Source organism: Sylvia atricapilla, chromosome 18 (genome assembly GCF_009819655.1).
Source record: "Sylvia atricapilla isolate bSylAtr1 chromosome 18, bSylAtr1.pri, whole genome shotgun sequence".
Taxonomy (NCBI): Eukaryota; Metazoa; Chordata; class Aves; order Passeriformes; family Sylviidae; genus Sylvia; species Sylvia atricapilla.
The window spans coordinates 2,095,460-2,122,575 of NC_089157.1; the positions used below are offsets into that span (position 1 = coordinate 2,095,460).

A 27,116-nucleotide genomic window follows, 5' to 3' on the forward strand; every position below is an offset into this window, starting at 1 on the left:
CGGCTTCACCGGAAGTCATCATCCCCGGAAGCGGCTCGGGCCGGAAGCGGCGCGGGCGGCGATGGCGGCGGGCGGGCGCTGAGGCTCCGCTATGGCCGAGGGGCCGCCGAGGGGCCGCACACCCAGCCCGGGCCCCGGGGGGGCGCCGGGGCCGCCCAGCCCCCGCGCGGCCGGAGCGGCGGCGGGGTCCGCCGGGGCGCTGTCCCCGCCCGCCGCCGCCTCCAAGTGGGTGCGGCTGAACGTGGGCGGCACGTACTTCGTGAGCACCCGACAGACGCTGTGCCGGGAGCCCAAGTCCTTCCTGTGCCGTCTTTGCTGCCAGGACGGGCCCGAGCTCGGCTCCGACAAGGTGAGGCCGCGGCGGAGCCGGGACCCGCCCCCGCACACCGGGACAGCCCCTCCCTGAGCCGCCACGGCTGCCGGTGTCACCAGCATGCCCAGATTTGTCCCATGGGCGGGGGACACCCGCGGCTGCCGCCATCCCCGAGCCTCCTGTGCGGCCCCTGGCCCTTGGCTGCGTCTGGGCCGATCTCCCACGGTTCTGCGGCACGTCACTCTGACACATCGTCGGTCTGTCCCTCGTGTCCCACGGTCAGGGAGGTGGCGGCATCCCCAGGAGCGGGATTTGATTCTGCCCTCGTGTCTGTGACACCCAGATGGCACGGGTTCTGATCCCTCCACCTCCCATGGACTCTGCTCACGGAGCTACCCACCTTCCCTCAGTAGTTTCAGCAGGGAAGGAAACTCCTAAAACCAGGAATGTTACAGTTTCTCACCCTGAGCATGTTTGTTGTTGTTTTGTTGTTTTAATATATTTCACTTCACTCTCATAAAAGATCATGGTGTACATTCCTTGCGTGGTTGGACAGTTTTGAAGTCACTGCAGTTGACTGTAAGGATTTTTCAAACAATTATTCCTGCAATTGCAGATTTTCCATAGGATCAGCTGTCTAAGGTGTTGTAAATATGTTGTGAGTGGGTCAGCCAGGACTAGTTGAGTCTGTTGCTGCTCCATTCAGAGATTAATCACAAAATAAATCCTGGTTGTGATTGAAATATCAGCCAGCAGTGTCAGTCAGGAGAGGAGATATTTCAGAGTGGGTTTGCACAGTTTCTTACTGCTTTAGAGTAGATTGGGAGGAGAAACAACACTTTAAATCATTAAGAGAGGGATGTGAGAGTTCTGCAGAGGCCTTGTCAATGCTTCAGAGCTGCTCAAGATGCTTTTGGCTGTCAGTTGTTAGTTATTTAATGCCAATAGTTGTTGTATTGCTGGACACATGGCTGGAGCATTGCAATGTGTGTTCGCAGTAGTGGAAAAAAACGAACTGTTTTGTCAGGTGCCCTTAGCTAAAACTGGAGATCCCATTTTCCTCCAGAGCCTCCTAGTTAAACTAGTCTGGAGAACAGGCTTAGCCAGAACACAACTGCCAGGTTTTGGTTCCTACTGCAGTGAAAAAACCCCTCCTAAGCCCAGCTTTTTTCTCCATGTCCATAACCTGTGTGTACAGGTGCTTCATGTAAGGCATCTGCCAGCATTACTGGACTGCAACATTTCTAGATCAAATACTGAAAAAGGAAAATGGCTTAAATGTAGCATCATTTGTACACCTCCCACAGGCAAAATGAATCCAGGTTCTCAAAGAGAAACTGTTCAATTTATTGTGTTAGATTGAAATTTTTCCCTGGTACCACTGAGCCGTCCCTGTTTTGTTCTCAGGATGAGACAGGGGCCTATCTCATTGACAGAGACCCCACGTACTTTGGTCCGATACTGAACTACCTCCGGCACGGGAAGCTCATCATAAACAAGGAGCTTGCAGAAGAAGGTGAGAGAAAAATACCAGGCAGGGCTGGAAATGCTGTTTGATAGCACATCCTGGAGCCCTCACCAAAGACTGGTGTGAGGGTGTGAGCAAGTTTCCCAGGAGTGCTGTTAGTACTGTTAATTGCTTATTAGCGGGGATTAAGTCATCAGATTCTGTCTTCCCGAAAGGAGAGGCTGCAGCTCACAGCACACCCCGTCACTGTTCTGAGCTGAAGTCTGTTACAGCCCATTTGCCCCTCACAGACCATGGTTCTCCCCAGAGGGGCAGCTCTGAGGGCTTCCCTTGATGTGGCTGGGTGAAGGAATAGACATTGTACCGTGAGATTTCTGATAATACCAGGGACAGGGGAATAATCTTTCTTAAAGATCCTCTTAAGTCACAAAAGGAGGTGACAGCTCATCAGGCATTTTCTCCAAGCCTGGGAGCAGGAGGTGGGTGTCACATTTGGGATTCTGACATTTGGGCTAGATTGGAGTCAGGAGCAGGTGTTGCATCCTTGTGACAGAATCATCTTCATTCTGCCCTGTGCAAAGTAACAGAGTTTGTGCTTTCAGGGGTGCTGGAAGAGGCTGAGTTTTACAACATCGCGTCCCTCGTGCGGCTGGTGAAGGAGCGGATACGGGACAACGAGAACAGAACCTCTCAAGTAATGCACCTCTGGGGGACAGAGTCAGTTCTGTGGCACAGGAGGACAAGCATGGCTGCAGGCCCTTGCAGCAGCACTTCTTTGGTTCAGCAGTAACAGGGGAATAAACCCTGTTAGGTGGATGCAGGACGTGGCTAGGAAAGAGTCTCTAGTGTGGCATTGTAGGTACAGAGCACTGAGTCATCTCAGCACTGTAGGGAAGGCAAGGGACACTTACAGGAGAGGGGCCAGGAGCAGAAATGGGTGGGTATAAAGCAAAACATACTGCTGTAGTAAAGAATAGCTCAAACTCTTCCTTCCCTAGACCATTTCTTCCCTTTTTTCCTGTGACATTTTTCCTGTTGATGCTCAGCTGATATCAGCACACCCAGTAGATCGAATTTCAGAAACACTTTAAAAAAGCAGCAAATGGCTGTGAAAGCTAAAGAAGTCTTGCTTTCACTGTAGCTTAGACATCTAAAAAGCTTTTAAGAGAAGAGTGCCAGGCATATGGTTCTCTTTTGGAATGAGTGGGATTAAAAAGTCTGTGGGGCTCCAACTTCCTAAGACAAGAGCAGGAGTGCCTTATTAATTTTCCAGAGTGATACTAGTAAAGCAATTACTACTGTTGTAACAAAAACTACAACAATTGTTCTCTGTGCTCCAGGGACCTGTGAAACACGTGTACAGAGTGCTGCAGTGCCAAGAGGAAGAGCTCACACAGATGGTGTCCACCATGTCCGACGGATGGAAATTTGAACAGGTACGATTACCAAAAATGTCAGAATTCCTTTGAAAACTAGATATGGAATAAGGAGAGTTGCCTGTTGAGTTGCTCTTCACACTGCTCTGCTCTTCTGAATAAGCAGCCTGACCTGAGCAGCAACTTGTGTCCAGTTACTGACAGGGGAGAGCAGAAATCACTCAAGCTGCCAGAGAGATTTCATTTTCTCTCAGGACTTCTTGTCTCCTTGTCAAATCCCAGAGCAGTTCTTCCCTTCTCCTGCATTTCATCACATACACCAGGCCACAGTCTAACAGTTCTATCCAAGAAAATTACCACAGCCATGGAAAAACAGAGCACCACAGCCGCGAGAAAACAGAGCACAACTTTCTTGGAACCTCAAAGCTATGACTGCTGCATTTGCTAAAGAGGCACTGAGTGACATGAGAACTTCCTGCAGATGTCTTTGCAATGCAGCTGGTTCCAGGGCTGGGTGTCACTGCAGTTGCATATGGCATTAGTTCCACGTCTGGTTTCTGGAATCAAACACAGTTCTCTTATTTCTGAGGAGGGATAACTAGAGCCAGCTGGCCTGTGTGTTATATTAAGAAATTACAGAATAGGCTCTGTGGGTTACAGCAGTGTCTTCCCAGCTTCAGTACAAGTGGATGCTGTGGGAAATGCTGACATGAAGTCAAGCAGAGCATTAGGAACAGCACTTCCCATCACTTGTTCCTATGGGTCTGTTCTGTAATGCCTGAAAACTATCTCAGAGTGGGAAGGCAGCCAAAAACCTGCCCTTGTGAGGGAATGGTGAAATCTTGTGACCAAGAACCACTCACTGCTCCATGGAAATGCAGTTCTCCAACACCCAGGTTTTGCTGTCCAACAATTTACAGAATCTGCCTTTCACACATCCATACCTACACCCCCAAAACCTTAAGGCTACAGGCAGTGCCTTTCATGGGAACCTGCATCCTTAGATCTTTCCCAATCTTACTTTTCAAATCTATAATCTATTAATATGGATCTGACTCTTCTAAAATCTATTAGGACATGGAAGTTAAGGTGCATGCTGCACATTAAAGTTTCCTGGATACCCACAGTTGGTAAGAGTCACAATGCTTTCTTCAGATGTCTTGGATTTATTTTCTGGAAAGCAGAACTGAGTTGTAAATGACAAATTAGCTCTGCACTCCAGGATGTCCTCTTAATGTAATAATGATGAATGAGACAGATGGGATTTCTTGGATTGAGTCCAGACCCCCTCAGTACAACAGTAATAGAATATAATCCCGTTTACACAGATACTAGACTCCATCTTGGCAGCATCCACATAAAGGATGGTGTCTGTTGCCACATGTCCCCAGTTAATCCAACATCTGCCTGGGGTAAAGAATTCTCATTTCCACATCAGTCACGAGGCAGGTTGAGAGCTGAGTTCAGCAAGGACCAGGCAATTTGCAGTGCCTGCCCACGTCTGAGTGAAGTGGATATTAAATATTGCACAATCCGTTTACTCTTTTTCCACCCTCAGAAACTGGGCTGTGTTCTAACGGTGTATTCAGCATTAGTTTCAAGCTGGAATTCCTTCCCGGGGCTCCAGGTGCCACTAGAGAGCTGTGGAGCTCTGACGTGTCCCTGCCTTACACAAGACACTGCAGGGGCCACTTTGTCCAGAGCAGATCTCCTGGGACAGTCCTGTCTCACAGCAACTGTAGGGATAAAATCCAGACTTGTTGATAGTTACCTGGGCTGTCTCCTGTTGCACAGCTGATCAGCATTGGATCTTCCTATAACTACGGAAACGAAGACCAGGCAGAATTCCTCTGTGTTGTGTCCAGGGAGCTCAACAATTCTACCAATGGCATTGTCAAGGAGCCAAGTGAGAAGGCCAAGGTAAGGCACCTGCTCAGATGTATCAATTTGAATTCCCCTAGAAAGAAGAACTTTTCCTGCACCAAGCTGCAGCAGTAGTTCTGTGGATCAGCTTTCCCACTGCCTTCTCTATCATCCCTTCATGGAAGATTTCATGATTGACTGTAGGACAAGAGCAAAGGTTCTTTGTGCACTTCAAATTAAGACCAAAATACTGAAGGAAAGAGTAACTTGAAGAGGGAGAACAGAGTAGCAAGGACCTTTGAGATTAGTCAAGTTTTGTGGTTGAAGGATGTTGCAGGGAGAAACAAGATTTTCATTCTCTTTCAATCCTCCTCATCCCTGGAAGTGTTCAGTGCCAGGTTGGATGGGGCGCTGAGCAGCCTGGTCTAGTGGAAGGTGTCCTTGCCCACAAGATAAGCTTTAAGGTCCTTCCAAACCAAACCATTCTATGAATCCCCCCCCCCCCTTTTTTTTTTTTTTTCCCCCAGAATAGAAACAAAATGCAACACTTTACCTCCTGGCAAGCTGCTGAGCAGGATTTCTAGAGAAGGGGCTCCCTCACCCTTAACCAGCCTAACAGTTGTTGTGGTGGTGTAAAAGCTTGTAAGCTGCTCTCACATTAGTCAGTGTTTCCTTTCTCTGCACAAAACAAGGACTCTGAACAGGAACTTTTGCATTTAAACTTTTCACAGAAGGTCTCTTCTGTTTCAGATTCTTCAGGAGCGAGGATCCCGGATGTAATTAAAGTGTCCACTCCATTAACCTCCCAGATGTCACAGGGCAGTCCAGCTGGGCAGAGCATCTGTCCACAGAGCAGCCCAGCCCTTGTACAATAACCAAGCTAATGCAAAGCAAAGCCAAGCCTGTCCTGCCAATGGCAAATAATTCTGGTCATAACCAAAGGCTTCTCTCTTACCCTGGAAACCGAGGAAGGAAAAGACTCTTCCAGTTGGATAGTCCTTTCCACAAGTATTTGTTTTATTTTCTTGGCCAGCGCTGTATTGAATTCTTCCGCCAATGGCTGGGCTGGATTCCCAGTCGGAGCCCTTGTGGGGGTTGCTCAGGTCCTCAGGCCCTTGTAATCAGTCCCACCTTCCACAGGCTGCTGTGGGTGGGAAGGTCCATATTTTAGCTGTGCCATTTCTTGCACCCAGGTCTGCCACCAGAAAAGTGCAGGGACCTTGCCGTGCTCCCCCCTTCACCCCCAAATCTGAAGAACAGGGCTTTAAAAGGAGGAACAAAACAACCACTCCTAAAAAAACCCACACAAACTTTTCCATCCTTGCTTTGTATTTGTTCCTTGTTCAGTTCCTAAGAGCTGAATTTAGATCTGACGGGAGGGGAGTTGTGTGTCCATCTGACACAGGTCTTACTGGTAACACTATTACACGTGGGCTCCTGGTATTTTCCAAAGCCCATTACTTTGCATGCATAAACAAAGAGGCCTGTGTTCACCCAAAATAGTAATAGAGTGATAGTCCTGTCCTTTACACTTCTCCACAGAGGAAGAGTGGTGACATCTTCCCCTCCATCTACCCTGCCATGGCCATATCTTAGCCTGGTGCAAAGTCACAAGGTTTAGGGACTTGCTGCTGCCAAGTTCAGCTTTGCCTTGTTTGTCTCCAGCAGTGTGGGCTCTGTCTCCTTCCCTCTCACCAGGGAGGGCTTCAGGCAGAATTTCTTTTGTACTGTACCAAGCAGGTAGGTTTGTCTGACCCCACGAGATCCTGTGGGGAGGAGATCCCCTATTTACATGCAGTGATTTACCTGCAGCCCTCTCATGTCCCCACCTTTAAGAGATCACCTCAAATTACAGAGGGACATCACAGAGCTGGGGTGGGGGGGTTTGGTGAAAAGTTGCCAAACTATTGTAATGTTTCTTGTCCAAAGTGATGTGTCAACTTTCGTGACTTTTCTTTCCTTTTTTTTTTTTTTTTTTTTTGTTTTTTTGGGTTTTTTTAATTTTCCTTTGGAATGCCTTGGATGGATGTGCAAAATGTTTGTTTGTGCCTCTCTTGAATTCTAATCTTAGCCAAACTGCAGTCACTGGTTCCCCTCTGTTATTCTGTGCCACCCCTATCCAAGGGCATGTCCCTTCTAGTCTGGTAAATGGAATTTCATAGGAATTTGCTGCATGTTTTCCCCCTTTCATCCTGGCTTTGTTCTTTGTGGCCCAAGTGTCCTGGCACTTGGGTCATTTTCAGTCAAGTCCCAAACTGACATTACAGCAAAGCTTCAGAGATGCTGGAATTCAGACATTGACAAGCTCAGAGCAGATGTTTCTCAATAAGCTACGAGAAAATTCCTCACCTGGAGGGCTTCAGCTACCCATGTTCTCCTGAAAGTTTTGACACAGAATTAGGCAGGTTTTCCATCTTAACCACTTGTTGCTGAGAGGTCCAGCAACCAAGACGTGCAGCAAAGACACCGAGTGGCACCACTGCTCTGCCTCTCTGCAGTCCCTCTGCACGTCCTCTTGCCTGTCCTCCATCCTGCTTTGCCAGTGTACCTCCTCCGGTGGAGTCTTTGCCTCATCCTCAAGACAGACTGATTAATTGTCTGTGCTAGATTAGTCCTGGTAACAACAGACTGTGCCAAATGTCTTTGAATTCACGTTGTGTCAGTGACAGGCTGTTGAATCACAGCTGGCTTTCCATCACACTGAAGAACCCAGCTCTGCTTCCCTCCATCTGCCCTGTTTATGACATGGTGGTGAGCTGGTGTTGCTGTGATCAGACTACACACCTTGGCTGGGCCTGAACAACACTGTGATGTGTACAGATCTCCCTCCTCTGTCTGTATCCTGTAGCCTCAGCCACTGTCTGTGCTCACAGCTAAGAAATCAAGAAGCACATGTATGCAAGTTAGCAGCCTGAAAAGCCCTTTAACACTCTGATTTGTCTTATCCCCCTTCCTCAGAGGAGGGAGTTTTTGAGAACTGGTCAAGAAATACCAAGCTAAAGGCAACGGGAACTGGTCAGGCTGTGATTGTCACATTGATGCCAAGTGAGCACCTTGTTAAACCATGGAGCTCAAAGCAACACAGGCTGCAGAGGGAGACTTTCTGTCCAGTACAGCTCAAGTAGATACTAATAACAAACACTTCTCTGGCTTTTTTGTGTCACCAAAAATGCCACATGTGGTAAAGCCCACTGGAAGGTTGCCTGATGCAGTGATGCTATTGCTCTCCCCTCTGAGCCACAGAGAGCCTAAAAGTGACCATTAGCAGGTGAATGGCACAGCTGCTTAACTTATGAGCACAAGAAAGATCAGAGTTGCATCTTGGTTTTCGCTTTTGTGCTGCTTTTGGCAGTGAGGAGGTGCCAGGGGACCATGGACTATTTGGGTTCCATTGCAGGGTCCACTGAAGTTCAGCAGAACAAGTTTATGATAGAAAACCAATCACTGGTACTGGATGCTCAAGTTTTTTGGTGATATTTAGGACCAGGCATGAAGTCCATCCAGAGCAGGTACATTCCCAGTGAAGGATTTCTCCTTCCCTGACTGTGCTAGGTCACCTTTACCCTGAGACAGGGCTGGTCTCAGCATTATGCATCACTTGAATCCCTTCTGTGCTCAAACAGGGCTTTTCCTTCCATTGCCTTTCACTCAGTCACAACTATAGCAAAATTAGTGTTGAATTAGGATGAATTCTAAAAATTCATTGTCCCGTTTGCTCTAAAATAAAGTGTAGCATGTTGTGGTGAGTCGAGTAGGAGAGCAGGGGTAGGTCTACTGGCTGTCCAAGGGTGCTTCTGCCTCTTGGGAAGGTTCGCTTTAAAGCGTTAATCCTGGGAATGGAGCGTATATGACACTTTGGTTTTTTAAAAAAAAACTTTCCCAGTGGCCTAAATTGTTCCATTATGGCAAGACTGGAAATAACCTCTTGAAGTGTCTTTGTTTCTGCACATTTTTAAAAACTGATTTTTCTCAGGGGTGACTGAGTGGGCTGAGGCAAAGGGGGCCTGGTTGGCTGCGGGGCAGGGGCCGGAGCAGCCAGGCCGGGGGCTTCTACCCGGAGGTTTTGTACAGTTTGTCACGTGTCAGTGCCCTTTGCTACTGTTTCTCTTTGTTTATTAAATGTGTTTGAATAACAGTTGAGATGCTCTGTGATTATTATTTTTTTTTCCCCAATAAAGATTCTGAAATGGGTTTCAGAAATTTGAAGAGCAGTCTGCAGCCTGCTGCTTTGCCTTCAGCGCACAGGTACTGCATTATGGGGCAAGAAATGTGCAGATTTGCACATTCTGGCTTCAGTTCACTCCTAACAATCATTTGCCAAAAGGGGAATCTAATGAGATTCTGGAGTCTTCCTGGGCTGCTTTCAGGGATAAAGGTACAACTGAAGCTTGTTTCTGATGTTTTCATCTATAAAATAATCTCAAATTCCACATTTATCCTAACAATTTCCACTGATAACCACAAGCAAGTAGAGCATTAATACAACCACCAAATGTGAGTAGCTGAAAGAGGATTTTTTTTTTCAGCTGTCATTTGCTAAACCCCTACTCGACACTGGACCACATGGAGGAAGGGTCTGACTGTTTCAGCTTTGATGCTGCCAGAAGTTAGATGATATTGGCAATTCAGGCCCAATGCAGTGAAAAGGAAGACAAAGGACATAAGTGAAGAATGGGAACTCTTGGACTGGGTTAATCCCACTCTTGATTACAAGTGGCTGTTGCCTGCTGTGGGTAGTCTTGAAGGCTGCCCATCTCCATCCTCACTGCCACAAGACCTCAAAGCCACAGAGCAGGGATGGGCTGACACATTCCCAAACCACAGTTTAACACCAGCACAGTGGACAAAAATGAGACTCCCCACACAGGGAGCTCACCAGAAATCATGGCTGAGCCAAGTCACCACACATGAGTTGATTTAAGACAGTATTTTCAAACCTCTTGACACACTTCTCTATCCCAGACCTGACTGCTGCTCTGCACTGACAGTGAATTGGCCCAAACAAAGCCACATTTCAAGTGGCAGCAGAGTCTTGGGCAGAGGTGGAAACTGCAGGGTTGGCACTGCTGACACCGCACACGTATTTGTTCACCGGGGAGGGCTTGTCAGCAGAAACTCAGGTTAGAGCCAGCATTTACATAATGCCATAACCTCCCTGCTACCCCACCTTAGGGCTCTCCTATAAGGCCACATAAGCTGGAAAAGCCTTTGTACAGGACCTAAAAGCCTTTGTGCAGGACCTTTAACCAGCTCCAAGTCTGCCAGGCAGGTGGCTTCTCTAACACAATGCCATGTCACCAGGCAGGAGACACAAGCATTACTCAGTGGTTCCTACAGAAACCGCAAGCTGGAGCTGCCAGGTCTTTGCACCATCCCTCACTTTCCTATCCAAGGCTGTGAAACCCATTAACTCCTTTAATAATTAATTTTTTTACTTGCTGCAAGAAACAGGTGATGCCTCAGCATTACCAAGTGATGAGAGGTTGTAAGGGATTGGCAGTGTGTGTAAAGTTACCCGAAATAAAAATCAGCCCTGAACATCAGCTCTAATTGTGCCAGTCCTGCTGCTGCCAGGAGCCCAAAGCTCAGCTCTCCCTGGTGCCAAACCCAGGCTGCTCTAGAGCTGCTGCAGCAGCAGAAGGAAAAGGGTGGACAGTTTGTAGCAGAACTGGCCTCAGCAGAGGGTTAGGGCCCTCCCAAACCCTGGCCTGGGTTGATCAGAGCACCCCAGGCTGCTTCCAAACACTCTTGTCCCAAGAAGATGTGGGATACCCAGTGAAGGCACATCCCCAGGGACCTGTGAGTGAGGGGCTCTGTCCATGGGGCTGTGCCAACATCCCAGGACAGGGGTGGCCAACACCAAGGCAGGAGGTGAACGGCACCACAAAAACACCCAAGGGATTTCATAGCTGCCCATTGCAGGATTTGGTCCCTCCTGGCCCCAGAGACAACTTGGGGGTAAAACTTCTCAAGGAGGCTTTGCCAGGTGCTTGGAGGAAAGAAGAGTGACGAAACATCACAGATTTTCTGATCACCAAAGTCAGTAGGTAGTGCATGCACTAAGCTGTGGCAGAGAGACTTGGAAACCCCCTCATCAGACTTTTCTGCGTTGGAAAGCACATAAAAGGAGCATTTTTACATCCTCCTCTGGAAGAGAGGCTCAGGCTCCCTCTTGTCCCCCAGGCTGTGTCCAGGTTCCCTGGGGCTGTTGCTCACCTCCCCACAACACTCCCATTAGTGACCCCAGCTGGCAGCCCACCTTGCCCCTGACAGTTTTCCTGGAATACAATGAATTAATTTGTTTTTCTGGGCTGCCTGCTCATGTCTGTGGACAAAGAGGAATAGTAACTGACATTAAAGATGGAAAAGGATTTTAGCAGTGTCAGGCACCTGTCAGCATCCAGCTGCTTGGCCTGGTGCTCCAGCAAAATGCAGTGGAAACTGAGGCTGCATTTCCCCTGTGCACACGTGGAAGGGTGAAATGCAGAGGTCCTGCCACAGCCAGGCATGCATCTTGCACAACCTCTCCACAGGCTTCTCTGCTCTGCCTCAGGCTCCCACACAAAGACGAAGGTCAATTCGTCACTTACCCGCCCACCCTCACCCGGAACAAAGTAATCGAGTCAGATCTGTCTGCAGACAGGAAGCCTGCAGGTATTTTCAACTCAGCTTACTGACTTGTTTGGGAAACAAGGACCTTGGCCATGTCCTTCCACCTAGATCTAGTTTTGAGGCAGTTATTGAAAGTTTACAACTCTCACGTGGCTAAATAATGGCCACATACCCTCTTGCTTTCCACACTAGAGAAACACTTTGGTTACTCCAAGCCACAGTAAAGTGTTGCAATGCCCTAGTAATTACCTTCAGATTGTGGTGTAACAGATGAGCAAAGGCTTATCTCAGAAGATATTTGACCTTCTGGTAATATTTCCTACTAGAGGCGTGCATCCCTCCCAGGGGTTCCCCAGAGTTCAGCAGATGGGAGTGTGACCCAAGTCCATCAGCAGTCTGAAGTGCACAGAGTCCTCAAGTTTTATCAGTGAGCTGAGAACTCCAGTGACCTGTCTGCCACCAAGTACATCCTTGAGCTCAGAGCCATGTGGGCAGCAGGTCCTTTACCACAGCCAGGAAAACATGCACCAGTGATCCTGATGAATTCAAATGACAGTGTCTAAAAATGAGGAAAACCATTTGGGCAACCAAGCAAGGAGACAGGCCTTTAACCTGGGCACTGAGTTCAAGATGTCTTAGAAAAGCAGGCAGATTAGACACTAAAGGGATAGAAAACACCTCATAAACAGTCACCTTAAACCTAATGTTCCAGTCTGGTTTTATCTAAAATTTTAATACAAAGAAACGTATAAAAAGTAAGGAGAGGGTCATATTTGCCAAACCAAAGGGGATTTGCCCATGAAACAAAGGCTCAAGGCCCCTTTTTGCTGTTTCTATACCCTTGGCTCTCCCAACAAAACAACCAGAAGGTACACAGGGACCTGTACCTCCCACTGGGATAAAGAATCCCTGCCTTTCCTTTTCCAGATATCACAAAACTGAACATCGTTATCCCTCTGGGGATGGGCAGGAAGAGCCTCAGTGTTTGCACTGAGTTGCTGGATCTTCTCTCCTACCCTGTTGTGACCTCTAAGCATCATCTGTATCTTCCTCAGAGCAGGACATCTTCCTTGGACAGGAGATCTGACCAGGGCCTGGCTGGGATGGCAGAGCATCTGCTGAGAGCTAAAAAGCCAAAGCTGACTAGCTGGAGCCCAAAAACCAGCTGTCTTCATAAAAATCATGCTCAAAAATTTCTGGCTGAACACCTTCAACCCCCCACAACCTCCTCCGCCTGTTCCATGGATCCAGCACTCAGCCAAAAGGAAACACTTCTCTTGATCCTATTCTGACCAAGCCCCTTATTCCTTATTAATAAAAGCCTGTGAAAAATCCTCAGTAAGCTCAGCCAGGTTCCTAGCAAGGACCTCCACGTGTTCAGATACCCCATGGCACCATTGGCCCCTCTCTCTGTCCACTCCTAGGCCAGGCTGGGGCAGAGTGGCAGCTTAGGGTGTCACACAACATGAGCCAGAGCTACTTCCAAAGCCACCTTCAGCGTGAGTTTATGCACTGGCTACCCCAGACTCATCTCCAGATCCTCACTGCCTCATGGAATGTTGCCCTTCTTGGCACCCAACCTGCACACAAAGCACAGGCTCTGGAGCAGCTGGGGACCAGGGGGATGGTGGCAGCCAGGAGGACAAGGGCCAGCATGCCCACAGACCATCTGCAGTCACCCACCAGCCAGAGGCCTACCACTGGGATAAAGAGCAGGGACAAGCCACATCTTGCTGAATTCCTGCAGGCAAATGGGAGCTGTCAGTGCATGCTCTGGTGCCAGCTGCCTCCTCAGCTCCCATTTCCCTTCTCCATAAGCCATGTTATTCCCAGCACTGGCTAATGGCCATTAAACCTAGTCCCAAAGGGGGATAGCTCACCTGGTCTACCCACATCATCAGTGATTAACGAGCACAAAGCAGCCAGGCAGACCCAAAGTCAACCCAGGAGAGCAGAAAGCACCAGTGAAACTGAGCAAAAAGCAAGCCAAGCAAGGATCTGGACGGAAATGCAACTGGGGAACAAACAGGATGGAGGGGTGGGAAGAGGACAGAGGTGAGGCTGGTCAGGCTAATTAAGACCAATTAGTGCAGGGAGGACCCTGACCCCTTTTGCAGGGAGTGGATGTGGGAGTGATGCTATGGGAACTGCTTGAGAAATTGAGGATAAACCAGCACTTCCCTCATCCTTGGCGCAGCACCATTTTCTCAGTACTAGCAGAGCTGGTCTGAAGGGGTCTTGCCAGGGTTGTTCAGATCCTGTCCCAGCCTCAGGAATCTGTTTTCAGGGGCTGTGAGATCTCAGTTTCTGTTGGGTCTGTGTACGTTCCAGGGATGGATCAGAACAAGAGTTTAATTTGTGACTGAACTTGGTGCAGGAACAGCTCCCTGCCACACAGCACTCTGCAATCCCACAGCTGAAATTACTCTTCTTTTCCCTTGCTTTAGACAAAAAATAAAACCCAAAATCAAACAACTCCCCACACTTCCTCTGCAAGAATCAATCTGCCAGAAGATTTGCTAATCTGAATCTCTGGAACAAATTCAACTGCTCTTTCTCAAATATGATTTGCAAGCTCTGAGGCGTTTGCACTTTGGTTTCCAGACACAAAGAATCACAGAACCATTTGGGTTGGAAAATACCTTTAAGATTATTGAGTCCAACTGTTAATCCAGCACTGCCAAGGCCACCATTAAACATGTTTTTAAGCCCCAAAGCTGCTGCTGAGGCTCCTGAGCACAGGGCTGGTTTAGCAAGCTGTAATGTGCTGGTAAGGACAGGGAGAAAGCAGGGGACTTGCAGCCACCTCCACCATGCCCCAGGCACAGCCTGTCTCCTGAGGGCTGCAACCAACTGCTGACAAGTGACATCCAGCAGAAACAAGCCCGTAGCACTGGGCCAGGCTGCTCCACTTGGGCTGATGCTTTAATCAGAGCTAAATCTGCATTCTCTGCTGTCACCTCACTGGGTGACCTTTGCAAAGTCAGCTGGGATATAATATAAGCTACACAGGAGAGGATGGCAAAGCAAGCCATGGTATCAGGATGAAAAGGTACTTAAAAAGTCACATTTAAAGGTATTTACCAAGACAACTGCTTGCTTTCCTACCCTCAACAAACACTGAGTTGCCCCAAAAGGCAGCTCACCACCCCGCTCAGTTTACAGTAAACATCTTGCTTCTGTACACGCAGCTTATTTTACACATTCAGAAAATATGTGTGCAGTGCCTGCCAGGGCTCAGCTCCATGGCAGGAAGCTGCAAGAAACCTTCTTCTCCATTCCCATTCCTGCTTCCAAGCTGCAGGCATTGTCCAGTCTCTAAAAACTCCTCAAAGCTCCATTGCTTTGGGCAGTGGTTCTGCCTTCCCCCAGCCCCACTCCTGCCTTCCCTGCTGGACCATGTGCCTGGGTCTCTCTCCTCAGTGGCTCTAGAAAAGAAGTGGGCTGCTAATCTCCCTGCAGAGGTGCCACTAGCTACAAGCTCTTACTGAAGACTATAAATACCATTCTTTGCATAGCATAAACCTGAATTTGTGAAATATAAACCTCTTCCTTTGAGGTGAGCTACATAAATTCCCCAGGCCTTTATGTCTCTTGGCATCAAGGGCTCCCTGTCCTTGCAGGGAGCAGCCAGGAGCCCTGATGCCAGCAGCTGTTTGTCCCTGTTGGAGCTGAGGGAAACTGAGGCACAGAAGATGAAGGGAGAGTCACTGTGTGAACACTCCTGGTCTGCTGCCATAAACAGCTACCAGGGCTGCTCCACAACAGCTAGGGAAATCCAGGGTTTGGATGCTGACGTCTTGGGGATCACTGGAAGAACAACATTCAGACGTGAACAGGAGAGGATCAGCTTACCAAGGCAGACAGTGACTGCCAGAGAGGCTGGACAGAAAGCCTGAAACAGGAAGGTGTTCCCTGTGTCCCATCCAAGCGCTCACATGTCCTCAGGTGCTCCACACGCTGGTCGAGAGAAGCACCTTTGCACTGTTCACCTGCTCCCAACAAAAGCACATTGTTTGCTTGTAGGCACCCGGGTGTGGCTATTGCTGCGAACTCCAATCTTATTCCCGACCCTACTAAAAACATGGGATGATCACACGTGTGTGAAAATCTGCCTGCATTTCACGGGCATCCCAATCCTGTCACGTTCATTGCTCAACACTCAACATCGAGCACATAGGAGCAAGACAACACCCACCAGCCCTCCGCTTTCCCACTGTCCATTCTATCTGGATACCGTGGAAGGGTTAATCGGAAGTTTTTCGGCGCTGCTGTTGCTCGGTGTGGCACGGCCGGCTAAGCCAGAGCTGGAATGAACTTGTTCCTTTACCTGTGTGCAGGCAGGAGGCGGCGAGGAGGCGGCGAGGAGCGCTGGTGGCGCCCGGCAGCACAGCCCCAGGGCGCCGGGACCGTGCGGGTCCGGCTGCCGGGGAAAGCTGTCCTGTGCCGGGGACACGAGGTGGATGAAAGCCACGGGCTCTGCAGCTTTCCAGAGCTCTCCCCCTAAGCAGGCGCCCGCGGAGATGTGAGGAGAGCCAGGAATCTGCTGGACAAACTCAAAAGCTGGACAGGGCAGCTGGGAACAGAGAAGAGCTGTGCTCCTGCCTTTTTTTTTTTTTTTTTTTTTTTTTTTTTTTTCTTTTTTTTTTTTTTTTTTTTTCAGGTTTGCTGTTGCCGGGGAGAGGTTTTAGGCTGTCATCCAGCTAATTCACACCACAGAGACAAGCACTTGAATTAGCTGCATTTTTTAGCATCTGCGCCCAGCTAAAGTGGACAAAGGATTAAAGTGTGCTGAGCACCACCACCGTGATTTGCATCTCAGAGCCCCTTCCCACGGGCCCCCTCTGCTCCCAGCCTTCTTTCTTTTTTTTTTTTTTTAGTTTTCTGGCCGTGAGCCAGCCAGCATAAGAGCCCTGTTTACAGAAATGATGCCCAGGTTAATATCGCAAAAGCCTTCATCACAGCCTGCGGTCGCTGCTGGAGCAGAAGGGCCGTGAGCGCACACGGGATGAGCCGCGGCCGCGCAGCGCCGCCCTTCGTTTGCCCAGTTCTGGTCTCAGCTGAGGTACGAAACTAACTCTCTGCCACCACGGCAGAAATAGTGAGCGAAATCAAACTATTTTTCATCTCTAAAGCTGGACACAAAATCTAAATGCTGCTGTTGTTTTAGGGGAGAAAACCCCACTATTTGAGTGCTAAACATTGTGCTGTGCAGTGACCTTAAGGGCACTTTTTCTGAGCTCTTCCAGCTGCCAGAGATTATTATTTTATGCATGTTTCTTCATGTGGAGAGGATGGGGAATGCTATTGCTATATGTTTCATGCTGTCAGTTTCAGAGAAATCCAAACTGAGATCTCTCAGAAGCAGTTCTAGACCTAGAGAGGTAAAGCAAAAGCCTGTCTGCCATCACTGGATTCTAATTAATTAGTGGCTTTTAAAATGTTTTTTTTTCACCACCAGTGCTTTGTACGTAGGTGTGGTTTTCCTGAAAGGTTCACACTGCGCTCTACTGTAACACACAACCTTTATAGGTTTCTATTTTACTTGGCATTTGTGGTTTTTCCTCCTCTGCACGGGGCCTGAGTGACCTTAGCAATTGCCAGCAAGGGGACTCCTTATGATGAAAGCAGGTGAAAAGGAAAATAAGGGCGGAACTAGGTAAAGCCATTGCATATCTCAGAGGAGGTGTGGTCCTGTCCTCTACCTGGCTGCGATCACAGTCTTGTGAAATATAAAAGGAGAAGGCAGCGATTTCTTAAACAATCTGGTGCCAGGATCCTGTAGCGAGAAGGAAAGGAGGTGCTGGAAGAAATGCAGAGCAAGTCAAGAGTGTCAGCTGGGAAAGGTGTGGGACACACCAGTGCTCTGAGTCTCAGGAACACCATCAGCTCTTCCCTGAAAGCCTGTTTGCTGGGCTGAGGGTTGCATGGTGGCTGCACTCCCTTCCCCAGCAGGCTGACTTCGAGGAGAACGGAGCCATCATGTCCCAAGGAGGAGCAGCAGTACGTGGCACTGCCAAGCCCCAGGACCAGGGCTGGGCATGGATAGTCCTGCTGGCTGCAGTGCTGCTGCAGGGCCTGACGCTGGGCTTTCCCTGCTGCATCGGTGTCTTCTTCAAGGACCTCCAGCATGAGTTCCAGGCCAGCAACAGCCAGACGTCGTGGTTCCCATCCATCATGGTGGCCATGCTGCATGGAGGGGGTGAGTGATGGCAGGGAATGGCCTCCTCCACCTCCTGCCCTTGTGCTGCTGGCGGGGGGATGTAATGAGGATACTTTCAGCATTTCATTCAGGCGGGTGGTGGAAGGGACTGGGGGGTCCAAGTAGAGAGGCTCCTTGGCAGTACACAGCATCTCCAAGCCTCTTGGATCCCACAGTCCAAAGAAAAAGGTCCACAGATTCCATCCCCCCTTTTGTCACTCTGAGTCAGCCAAGACCCTTGGTCAAAGAAGGCAAATCCCTTTCTCAGCCCAGTTTTTCCAGATCAGCAAGAACATAGTTATTTCTCACAGAAGCTCTTTGGATAAGCCAGCACAGTGCTGGAGCTCTGGTGATTTCTTGGTTCATCTTGTCCACGAGAGCACATCTCCATCCAAGTGCCACACGACAGCTCCGTTCTTTGTGGCTGAAAGGATGCCAAAAGCTGAGCTCCTCAGAGCTGCCAGCTGAGGCAAAGCCTTAAAAGCAGCTCCTTGGGCGGTGGCACAGAGCACACACCTCCGCAGGCACCAGGGTGGACGTGAGCAGGGCTGGATCAGTGCAGAATGTGGGTCAGGCAGCACCCTCCAGCTGCAGGTGTGGAAGGAGCATTGTGCTCTGTGGATAGTGGAGTGAATCATTGGTTTTCCCCTTGAAAAAAAACAGGGGAGCAGCCCAGGGCAGTGGTCCCAGATTCCACACACAGATGTGGGGATTCTTTTCTCTTTCTGCAGAGAGAAAACCAAACCCCCAGCAGCTCAAGGACTTCCCAAAGAGTGGTCTGTGCTTTGTGACCCATACAAATCCTATGCTTATTTGATAAACAGACAACCCAAACTCTACCTGCCAACAGAAAGAAAGTTCCCAGTGTTGCCCATGTATCCAAGCTTCTGAATTCATTCCTGCACCCTTCCAATACTGGTGAAAGTTGATACTACATTATAAAGGAAAAAAACAATCCCAGAGCCCTGAGTCAAACAAGGCTATGGCAGGTTCAGTCTGTCCTGTGCAGAATATGGTTGGCAGCCACCTACATGGAATTGAAAGTTTGCACCTTAGCAGAAACAGCTGGGTCTAGAATATCAAGGTGCAGACGGAAAGAGATGTGGAAGGAAGTGACGAAAGGAGGAATTACCACTGAGAGTCAGCAGAAATAACGTGGTATCCTCGGGGCTTGGAGTTTGGAAGCTGTTGGGCATTCCCCATCCTGCTTTCCAGTCCTTGTGATCCTTCTGTGATTAGCGGGAAGGATCCAACTGGGACCTGCTGGCTCTGGGAAATGGTCTCAGAAGCAGCTTGGTCCCAGCATGTCCAGGAAGGACAACTCTGGCAGTATCTACAAGAATGTGAATTATCCTGTCATCTTTAATGGAGTAATTGCTGTGTAAGAGGCTAGAACCACAGCAAAAGGTAATAGGTAATACTTACAAGGTAATAAAGACAGACAATACATGGATCCAAAAGTTATAAATTAGATAAGAAAGGATAGCCTTGTGTTGATGTTCAAAATAGTTTGTCAGGGCACAGGCAGAGAGTTGTACTTTGCTTGCCAGTTACGTCTCCTATTGCAGGGTGTTACAGCACAGGAAGGCTTGTTCTTGTCTCCCAGTAGCACAAGGCAGCAGTGACATAAACCAGAAGGAAAAAAACAACAAAATAAACAGAGATCAAAGCCCTCCTCTCAGGCCAAGCTATGGCTTTTTCTGCAACTTCTGACCTCCCTTGTAGGGGGCCAGGCTTTACTTGATTCAGGTTCTCCTGTTACATCTGTCATTTCAGCACCTAATTCTTTCCCAAAATTGCATGCTGCTGTCACCAGTATCTCTCAGAGGTGCCACTCCATTTTCTTCATCTTTATTCTTTTTAATTCAGAGGAACTGAAGGGGAAAAAATGTTTTGTTGCAAAAATTGGAAGAGGAAGGGATATGGGCAGAGCAGCCTGTTCTCAGAGCAGCCAGTACTGGGAGAAGGTTCCATGCAGGAGAGCTAGGGAAGGAAATGGGGAAGGGCACTGGGCAAACAACAGCTCATAACTCAGCCAAACATATCCCATTATCGGTGCTATGTTCCTAGGTAAAAGCCATTAACAATTATTTTGTTATAAGATAATTTGAGAGACCTCAGGGTCCTACATCGGTCTCTAAAAGGGGATTTCAAGCCCCTTCTCCTAGATATCCACACACATGTAACACTCTGCACTAACTCATACAAATGCAGCACTTTTGTTGATATTATTCTTGCAAAAGAATGCACAAAAGCCCCAGGCAAGTGAAAAATAACATTTGAAACACAGACAACAAGTAACCAGGATCATGAGTAACCACTAATCAGGAAAAACCCTTATGTTTTTTAGAGCCAATCTCATTATTTTGTAGTGTTCAATTTATGCCTTCTTGGGATAGTTAAACAGCAGTACCACCCTTAATGTCTTCAACAGAAGGAAAAATAATCCAGTCACATTTGCTGGACACTTTTTCAAAGGCCAGTGAAGTCTGAGGTGAAAATCTCCCAAGCAGATCAAAATACAGACAGCTGCACTCCTAATTTTAATAATGTTCCACTGTTCACTTGACTGTGTGGATTTTATTTCAAACCAGACATTGATTTAGGTCACAAAAATGCCACAAGTTATATTCCCTACACTGACTGACTCCTAATTCTGCATCTTACAGTAATTTTGCATTTGCTTCAATAACCTTAAATGTTCAGAATTGGAAAAAAAGGTTAGTAACATGTGGAAAACCTTGAGGATCCTTGAGGGAAGAGAAAAAGAAACTGTACCTTCAGATCCTCTTCTGCCAGAGCATGCAGAGAGAAGCACCTTCCCACTGGTGGGCTGCAGGTGTGAACTAATCTTTCCCCAAAATGAAGGATGTTAAATGTCATTAACAAGTAATTTATCACAACCTCATGGAATTCACCAGAACTCCATTTCCAAGGGTTTTAATGAAAATCCATCATACCCTACTGGATGGTCAAAATCCCAGCAGAACACAGACTTCCCCTCAGCCAACCAGCTGGCCAAATACTTGGGAGGATCACAGAATACATTTTCTCTTCCTGTCTCCCCAACTACATTAAGCTGCTGGGACAACCCTCAGGGTTTCTAGACTACATCATTTGATAATTGCAGCAATCCAGCAGGTACAAAATACTTCCTTCCTCCCTAATGCTTTTCCTTCTCTACTTCCAGGGCCCCTCTGCAGCGTCCTGGTGAAGCGCTTTGGCTGCAGGTTTGTGGTGATGCTGGGTGGGCTGCTCAGTGGGCTGGGAATGGTGTCCAGCTCCTTCTGCAAGTCCATCAGCCAGCTCTACCTCACGGCTGGCCTCATCACTGGTATGTACTGGAGGGCAGGGAAACTCAGCTGCTGTGCTGGAGATGGGAAATGGGAGAGCCCCGACTAAGTGGTCACATTTTCCCACTCAGCTGTGAAATAGGAGAGCTCAAGAGCCTCCCAGCACAGCAGAAATCCTACAGCCACTAGACTTGCCCTTCACATCCCTTTAGCACACACCTCACCCACTTAACCTCACTGGGATGCGCTTCTCTCTGGAAAAAGCTACAGGTCTCCCGAGGATAAAACAGAGAAAAAGGATATCTGTTCTTTTTAGTAGCTTCTCAGCCTTTTGTCTTTCAAGAGTGAAGGGCTTTTTGTTGTTTTTCCAATCTTGGAATGTAATGTTTTGGGATAATATCCTTCCCAGGTTCCCTGGGCTTGTATTTCACCACTCCCAAACTGGGGGAGAACGGAGACATCTTTTTCTAACAAAAGAGCCTGTTGGTTTTGGACAAAAGTAACAGATGGGAACTTTTTCTTTCCAAGTGTTTCTCCTGTGTAACTGATGTTTAACCCTTAGTTTTTAATAACACAGAGAAATTAATTCCTTACTCTGAAACCAAATCTGCTGAATCTTGCAAGTTAAGGAGTGGTCACTGCACAGAGAGAAAAACAAGCAACTCCCTAAGCCCCGATTAAAGCATCAGGAAAGCTTCACTGCTTGTTGCATGTATAAACCCCAAGTTTTTAATGAACAATTCCATAATAACTTTAGGAATTGCAATGTGTCCCAGAAAAATGTCAGTTTAGATCAGTATATTTACTATACCCAAGAACACAAATAGTTTCATTTACACACAACATTCTTCTTCAACCCTGGTATGGGGTTTGTGAGTATTAATCAGTCCCTGGGGGCGGTGTGGTCTGGCAGGTCAGAAAACACTTCAGTGGCAGATGAAGTCATCTGTGGGCACACCCTGAATCTGGGCTCTTTTCACTCTTTAAGACAACAAAGAAGGATCATTTATTCTCACCTTTAGGTCTGGGATCATGTTTCAGCTTCCAGGCAGGAGTGACTGTGCTGGGCTACTACTTTGTGCGGTGGCAAACCCTGGCCAATGCCGTGGCCTCCACGGGGGTCTCCCTCGGTTTCACGCTGTGGCCACTGCTGTCTCAGTACTTGCTGGACGAGATGGGTTGGAGAAACACCTTCCTCATCTTTGGAGGAATACTGCTGAACTGCTGTGTTTGTGGAGCCGTCATGAGACCCGTTCAGCTGGCATCAGGGTCAGTTCCACAGCCTGCCAAGCCCGAAGAGGAGCCAGGGAGTAGAGCAGAAGAGGCACAGCTGTTCAATGGAGCATCTCCTTACCACCCCACGCTCCAGCAGCACAGCAGAAGGACAAAATGCTTCCAGATGCTGCAAAAGTACCTGGCTTTTGACATCTTCTGCCAAAACAAAGGTTACCAGATTTACACTATTGGAGTGACCTGGATGATGATGGGGTTTGCTTTACCACATATCTACCTTGTGCCTTATGCCATCCACAGTGGGGTGGAGGAACATAAGGCAGCCCTCCTCATCTCCATCATTGGGTTCATCAACATCTTCATCCGCCCTCTCACAGGGCTGCTCTCAGGACACAGAGTCTTCACAGGGAGACGCATCTACCTGTTCAGCCTGGCCGCGCTCCTCTGCGGCCTCAGCAACTTCATCTGTGTCATTTCAGCTGAGTTCAGTGTGCTCATCCTCTACTGCATCATCCTCAGCATAGCCATGAGTGGTGTCGGGGCACTCATCTTCCAGGTGCTGATGGATGTGGTAGGTGTGGACAGGTTCTCCAGTGCTCTAGGGCTCTTCACTGTCCTAGAGAGCATCACCATCCTCATTGGGCCACCCCTCACAGGTGAGAGAGCCTATGAAAGCTGGCTGGGGGGAAAGGTGGTGGTTTGGAAACTGGTGACAAGTGTTTGGGAGCATCAAGAAGAGGAATTAGGGAGTTTCCAGACCCATGGTGTAGGTGAGTTATGCAAAGGGAGCAATATAAAAGGTAGGATTGGAAATGAATCATCAGCCTCTTCTGACAGCTGGAAAGTAATTTCTGCAGCTGCATCAAGAGCAAGCTGAAAAAATTACTCACTTGGTAAGTGATTTGATACGTGTGAGAGCAATGACAGCTTTTTTCCAGTGGCAAGAAGCTGATAGGAATTACTATGAACGTTTTCACCATTTTGCCAGTTTGCATTGTTTTATCCATGAAGTCTCTAGGAATTGTAAACATCCCATTAAACAAATTATTTGTGTTCCAAATTATTACCAGTCCTACATTATTTAAAAGCCCCATAGTAAAAGCTTCTGTTCAATCTTCTTTCCAAGTTCTGGAGTGTATTAATTTTTCTCTGGAGACAAGAAAGGAGCCAGTTATGATTCTCAGTCCAATAAATTATTCACAGTTCGCTCCAAATGCCACTAAGTGACCTGTCCAAGACACACCTGCTCCCAAAGTACAACAGTAAATTCAAAAGACTAACACAACAAACGTCACCCTGAGCACGTCAACCTCAGTTAAGGCTTTAGTTCTCTTCTCCAGACAAAGAATTGTGGCTACTCAGCAGGAAAATTATGTCTGGTTCAATAATGTGATGGTAACATGCAGTGTATTTCATGGTACTCTCTGGCATTAGTGTGTCAGTCACTTTTCTCTAGGAGCAAAAAAGGTTCTTTCTTGGTCATGTCTGACAGGAGCAGCAGATGGGCAAAGCAAAGCCCAGTAAAAGCAGCTCCATTTCTGTTTATAGTCCTAAAAGCTGCTACACAAAAGTACACTATGGAAAGAAACATCACCAATCTTGACTGAAAAATAGAAGCAAATAAACATTATTCCAGTATTTCCACATTGATAAGCAGCCTATGGAAGGCATCATGTATTTGGCCTAAGTATCACTTTTCCATCTCTAATATTAGTGTTAAATTACTCCCTTGATATCTCATGCTTCTAAATGGTTTATATTCAGGTCACTTAATGTTAGTCATAATCTTGCTGTTCTGTGAATTTCCTTATCCCTCATTACCCAGGATCAGAGACAAATGTTCAGTTTAAAGACCTGACTATGTAAATTTCTGAGCTATTTCTCTATCTAGTTGTTCTGTTTTCTGCCCTAGGATGTAATAGGGTCACTCATTGAAAAGCCACTGAGTGGCAGTGGCACAAGGGTCCTCTGCTGAGCAAACAAAATTACAATTTCCTTTCTTTCCTGATTTCTCTGTGTATTCAGAAATACTTTCTACAGAAGTATCGCCTGACTTGTGACTACAAATTACAAACTAAACAAGCACTAGAATCCTGAGAAGAGAACTTAAATCATCAGAGAATGCTTGTCTTTTGTATATGGCAGTTTGCTGAATGATTCAGGTTTAACATTCATGTAAATGTAGGCCTTTAGTGTGCCTCTTCTCTTTGGCTAAGCTATTACTTCTATTTCAGGTCTCCTGGTGGACATAACTGATGATTTCCACTACGTCTTCTACAATTCCAGCTTCTTCCTGATATCGGCTGCATTATTTATGGGGCCCAGCTTCTGTGCTTTGGAAAAAAAAAACAAATTGAGAGAGGCTTCCAAACCACGTATGGACAATCCCTCCAGATATCAATACAGTGAAACATCAGCAGAACCAAAGGCTGAAAGTCAATCCCCTCCAGCAGTTGAGTACATCACAAGCATATGAAAATAAAGGGGGGAAAAGAGCAACACCATTAAGTGGTCTATACAAAGCAACACACGGCCCAACAGTCATGGCAGATGAAAAAAAAGCAGTCTGCTTTCCACAACTGTCACCTTCCTTTTGCACTTCCATTCCATAGGACCTTATCAGATTCCAAGACAGTGATCCAGACCACGGGCCCAGCCCAGAACCCAGCACCAGCCAAGGAGACAAAGCACAGAGACCAGAGCTCCCCTAAAGCAACCCATGGGATAACAGCCAAAGGACTCTGCACCAGGAGACAAAAGCTGTGACAGTTCAGTTGGGTTAAGTCACCACCTTAAGAAGTCACTGGAATTTTACAAGCATGTTCCAGTTGGAAGTGCTGGATAACATGTATTAATGGGTAGTTCCTCACAAAGAAGTATTATTGCCGCACCTGAATATGCAATTTTGGTGCACAGGCTTCCTGTTTGCATCCCATCTTGGGAGTGGCAAGACACACACCTTCCATAGGAAGTGTGTTATTACTATTCCACATCTCTAAATATTACACAAAAGCAGCTACATGGGTTGTAGAACTCAGACAAGTCTGTAGTAAGATCAACTATTTTCTCCTATGAAGCGTATACAGGAGTTCTTCATGCCAAGGACAGTTTCAAAGCCTCAAAATTCCACTCCAGAGACTCAAAAAAAACCCCAAAAAACAACCACCAAGCCTTGGAGTGCCTGCTTTCTATAACTACTGATATCTTAAGTGCTGTTTAATATACCATAAAAGAGGATTCATGGCTCATGTAAACACACTTGAGCATTAACTGGAACTCATTTGGGTCAGGGAGGGTGATATCAGAACTAAGAATAAGGATATGCATCCTTTTATAGGGCAAAATTCAAAGCAACTGTAGTTCCTCTTTGTGGAGGTCAGTTCAGCTCTCTAGGCTTAGACTTTTGACCTTAATTACATCAGTATTCTCATTATAGAGAACTTTGTACAAACGTAACTTATATTTCTTATAAATACAAGCAGAACTTAGAAAGAAATCTGTGGGGAAAGCATACTGAGAAAAGCCAGTGTTGCTGATTTTCTATCCGTACAGCCTCGACTGTAAGTGGCTTTCTCTGCCACATTCCCAGGATTTAGGCTTGTCACTCCTCAGATGAGGGCAGCAGCCTCAGCATCAGCTCAAGATGCAAACTGTTGATATTCTGTATCATCCCTGATCCAACAGACATGGATAACAGCTCATGAAGCATGTGGATAAAGATAACACAATGCATCAGAACAATCAAAAAGATGGAAGTACAAAATGGGAGTGAAATGGAAGAAGTAACAGCTTTCTATGGAACTGCAGTGCCTGTCTAAGAACTGTTATATCAAACTTAGTTGTGTATATCTGGAGAACTGTCCTATCAGATTCCTAGTGACAAACCCACAGTTTTCATTAGAGCTCCCCAGACAAAAAAAACCCCAAACCAATTGAAAAAAAATCACTCTGGATGAAACCATTGGAAAACTGACTCCGAGATCTTCAGAGACTATGATGGCTTCACAGGTGACTTTTATACAGAAGGGGCACCAACCCTTCAGAAGAGTTCTTGTTCCCACAGCTCAGTATCTTCCCCAGTACTCCCTGGGATTATGAACCCAGGAGGATTTGCATTTCCTGATCAAACCTATACTTAAAGAAGATGATTAGTGGGAGATATACATATCTAATCTCTCATCACATGTGTTTATTAACTTACGTAATGCTTACATGGCCCATAACTATGAGGTAAACAGGGACTGGTGCTTCTCAGCTTACCAAATCAGACTGCTGTACATTCCTAGGGAAATGAGGGGGCTTTCTCTCTCACAAAAAGCAATAAAAAGGGATTAAGTCCCAAATCTCTTCTAACCATTGCAAATAAACAGCTAAGCAGCTGAACAGATTGCCACTTTCTCTGTGTGTAATTCTTAAATTTTAAATTCTGTTCATCTTTCTAGATTCCTTTTCTGTTTTCTTATGGAAACATGAGGCCCCAGATCCCACTGCTACAAATGTCCTGGGCAAAACAGGCAAGATATGGTGTAAGCTACAATCCACCAAAGTTTCTCACAGAAAACAAAGGTTAGGTGAAGGAGCAATGGAAGGCACCTGCATGGAGCCAATTGATCCACCTGTAATGCTTTCACCCTAGCTGCTTCATAAAGGTGGAAATGTACAGGGCAAAACCAAAAAATCTTCACCAACTGAAGCTGACACAGAGATCATCAGCTTCTCCTACACCAAGGCAAAGATACCTGTTTTGATAATTTCT

General features: G+C 47.2%; 2 protein-coding genes across 2 annotated transcripts; both read left to right on the plus strand.

Moving 5' to 3' along the window:
• Window positions 1-52: 52 nt before the first annotated feature.
• Window positions 53-9,155, plus strand: KCTD2 (potassium channel tetramerization domain containing 2). The gene is made up of 6 exons (XM_066331962.1): window positions 53-349; window positions 1,721-1,829; window positions 2,384-2,475; window positions 3,122-3,217; window positions 4,952-5,077; window positions 5,771-9,155. Exons 1-6 carry the CDS (start codon window positions 92-94, stop codon window positions 5,798-5,800), a joined length of 711 nt encoding a protein of 236 aa, XP_066188059.1. The 5' UTR covers window positions 53-91; the 3' UTR covers window positions 5,801-9,155.
• Window positions 9,156-17,412: 8,257 nt separating this feature from the next.
• SLC16A5 (solute carrier family 16 member 5) lies at window positions 17,413-26,747 on the plus strand. Its single transcript, XM_066331963.1, has 4 exons — window positions 17,413-17,834; window positions 21,025-21,168; window positions 22,150-23,016; window positions 24,595-26,747. The coding sequence occupies exons 1-4, from the start codon at window positions 17,615-17,617 to the stop codon at window positions 24,834-24,836; spliced, it is 1,473 nt and encodes a 490-aa protein (XP_066188060.1). The 5' UTR covers window positions 17,413-17,614; the 3' UTR covers window positions 24,837-26,747.
• The last annotated feature ends 369 nt before the right edge of the window (window positions 26,748-27,116 follow it).

What these genes read in the sequence shown, in the direction of transcription:
- KCTD2 (XM_066331962.1), top strand. Translation starts at nt 92, where the DNA reads ATGGCCGAGGGGCCGCCGAGGGGCCGCACACCCAGCCCGGGCCCCGGG. An exon ending in ACGAGAACAGAACCTCTCAA is followed by an intron (nt 2,476 to 3,121) that starts GTAATGCACCTC and finishes TCTGTGCTCCAG; the next exon opens with GGACCTGTGAAACACGTGTA. An exon ending in AGCCAAGTGAGAAGGCCAAG is followed by an intron (nt 5,078 to 5,770) that starts GTAAGGCACCTG and finishes CTTCTGTTTCAG; the next exon opens with ATTCTTCAGGAGCGAGGATC.
- SLC16A5 (XM_066331963.1), top strand. Translation starts at nt 17,615, where the DNA reads ATGTCCCAAGGAGGAGCAGCAGTACGTGGCACTGCCAAGCCCCAGGAC. An exon ending in GGCCATGCTGCATGGAGGGG is followed by an intron (nt 17,835 to 21,024) that starts GTGAGTGATGGC and finishes CTCTACTTCCAG; the next exon opens with GGCCCCTCTGCAGCGTCCTG. An exon ending in CATTGGGCCACCCCTCACAG is followed by an intron (nt 23,017 to 24,594) that starts GTGAGAGAGCCT and finishes CTTCTATTTCAG; the next exon opens with GTCTCCTGGTGGACATAACT.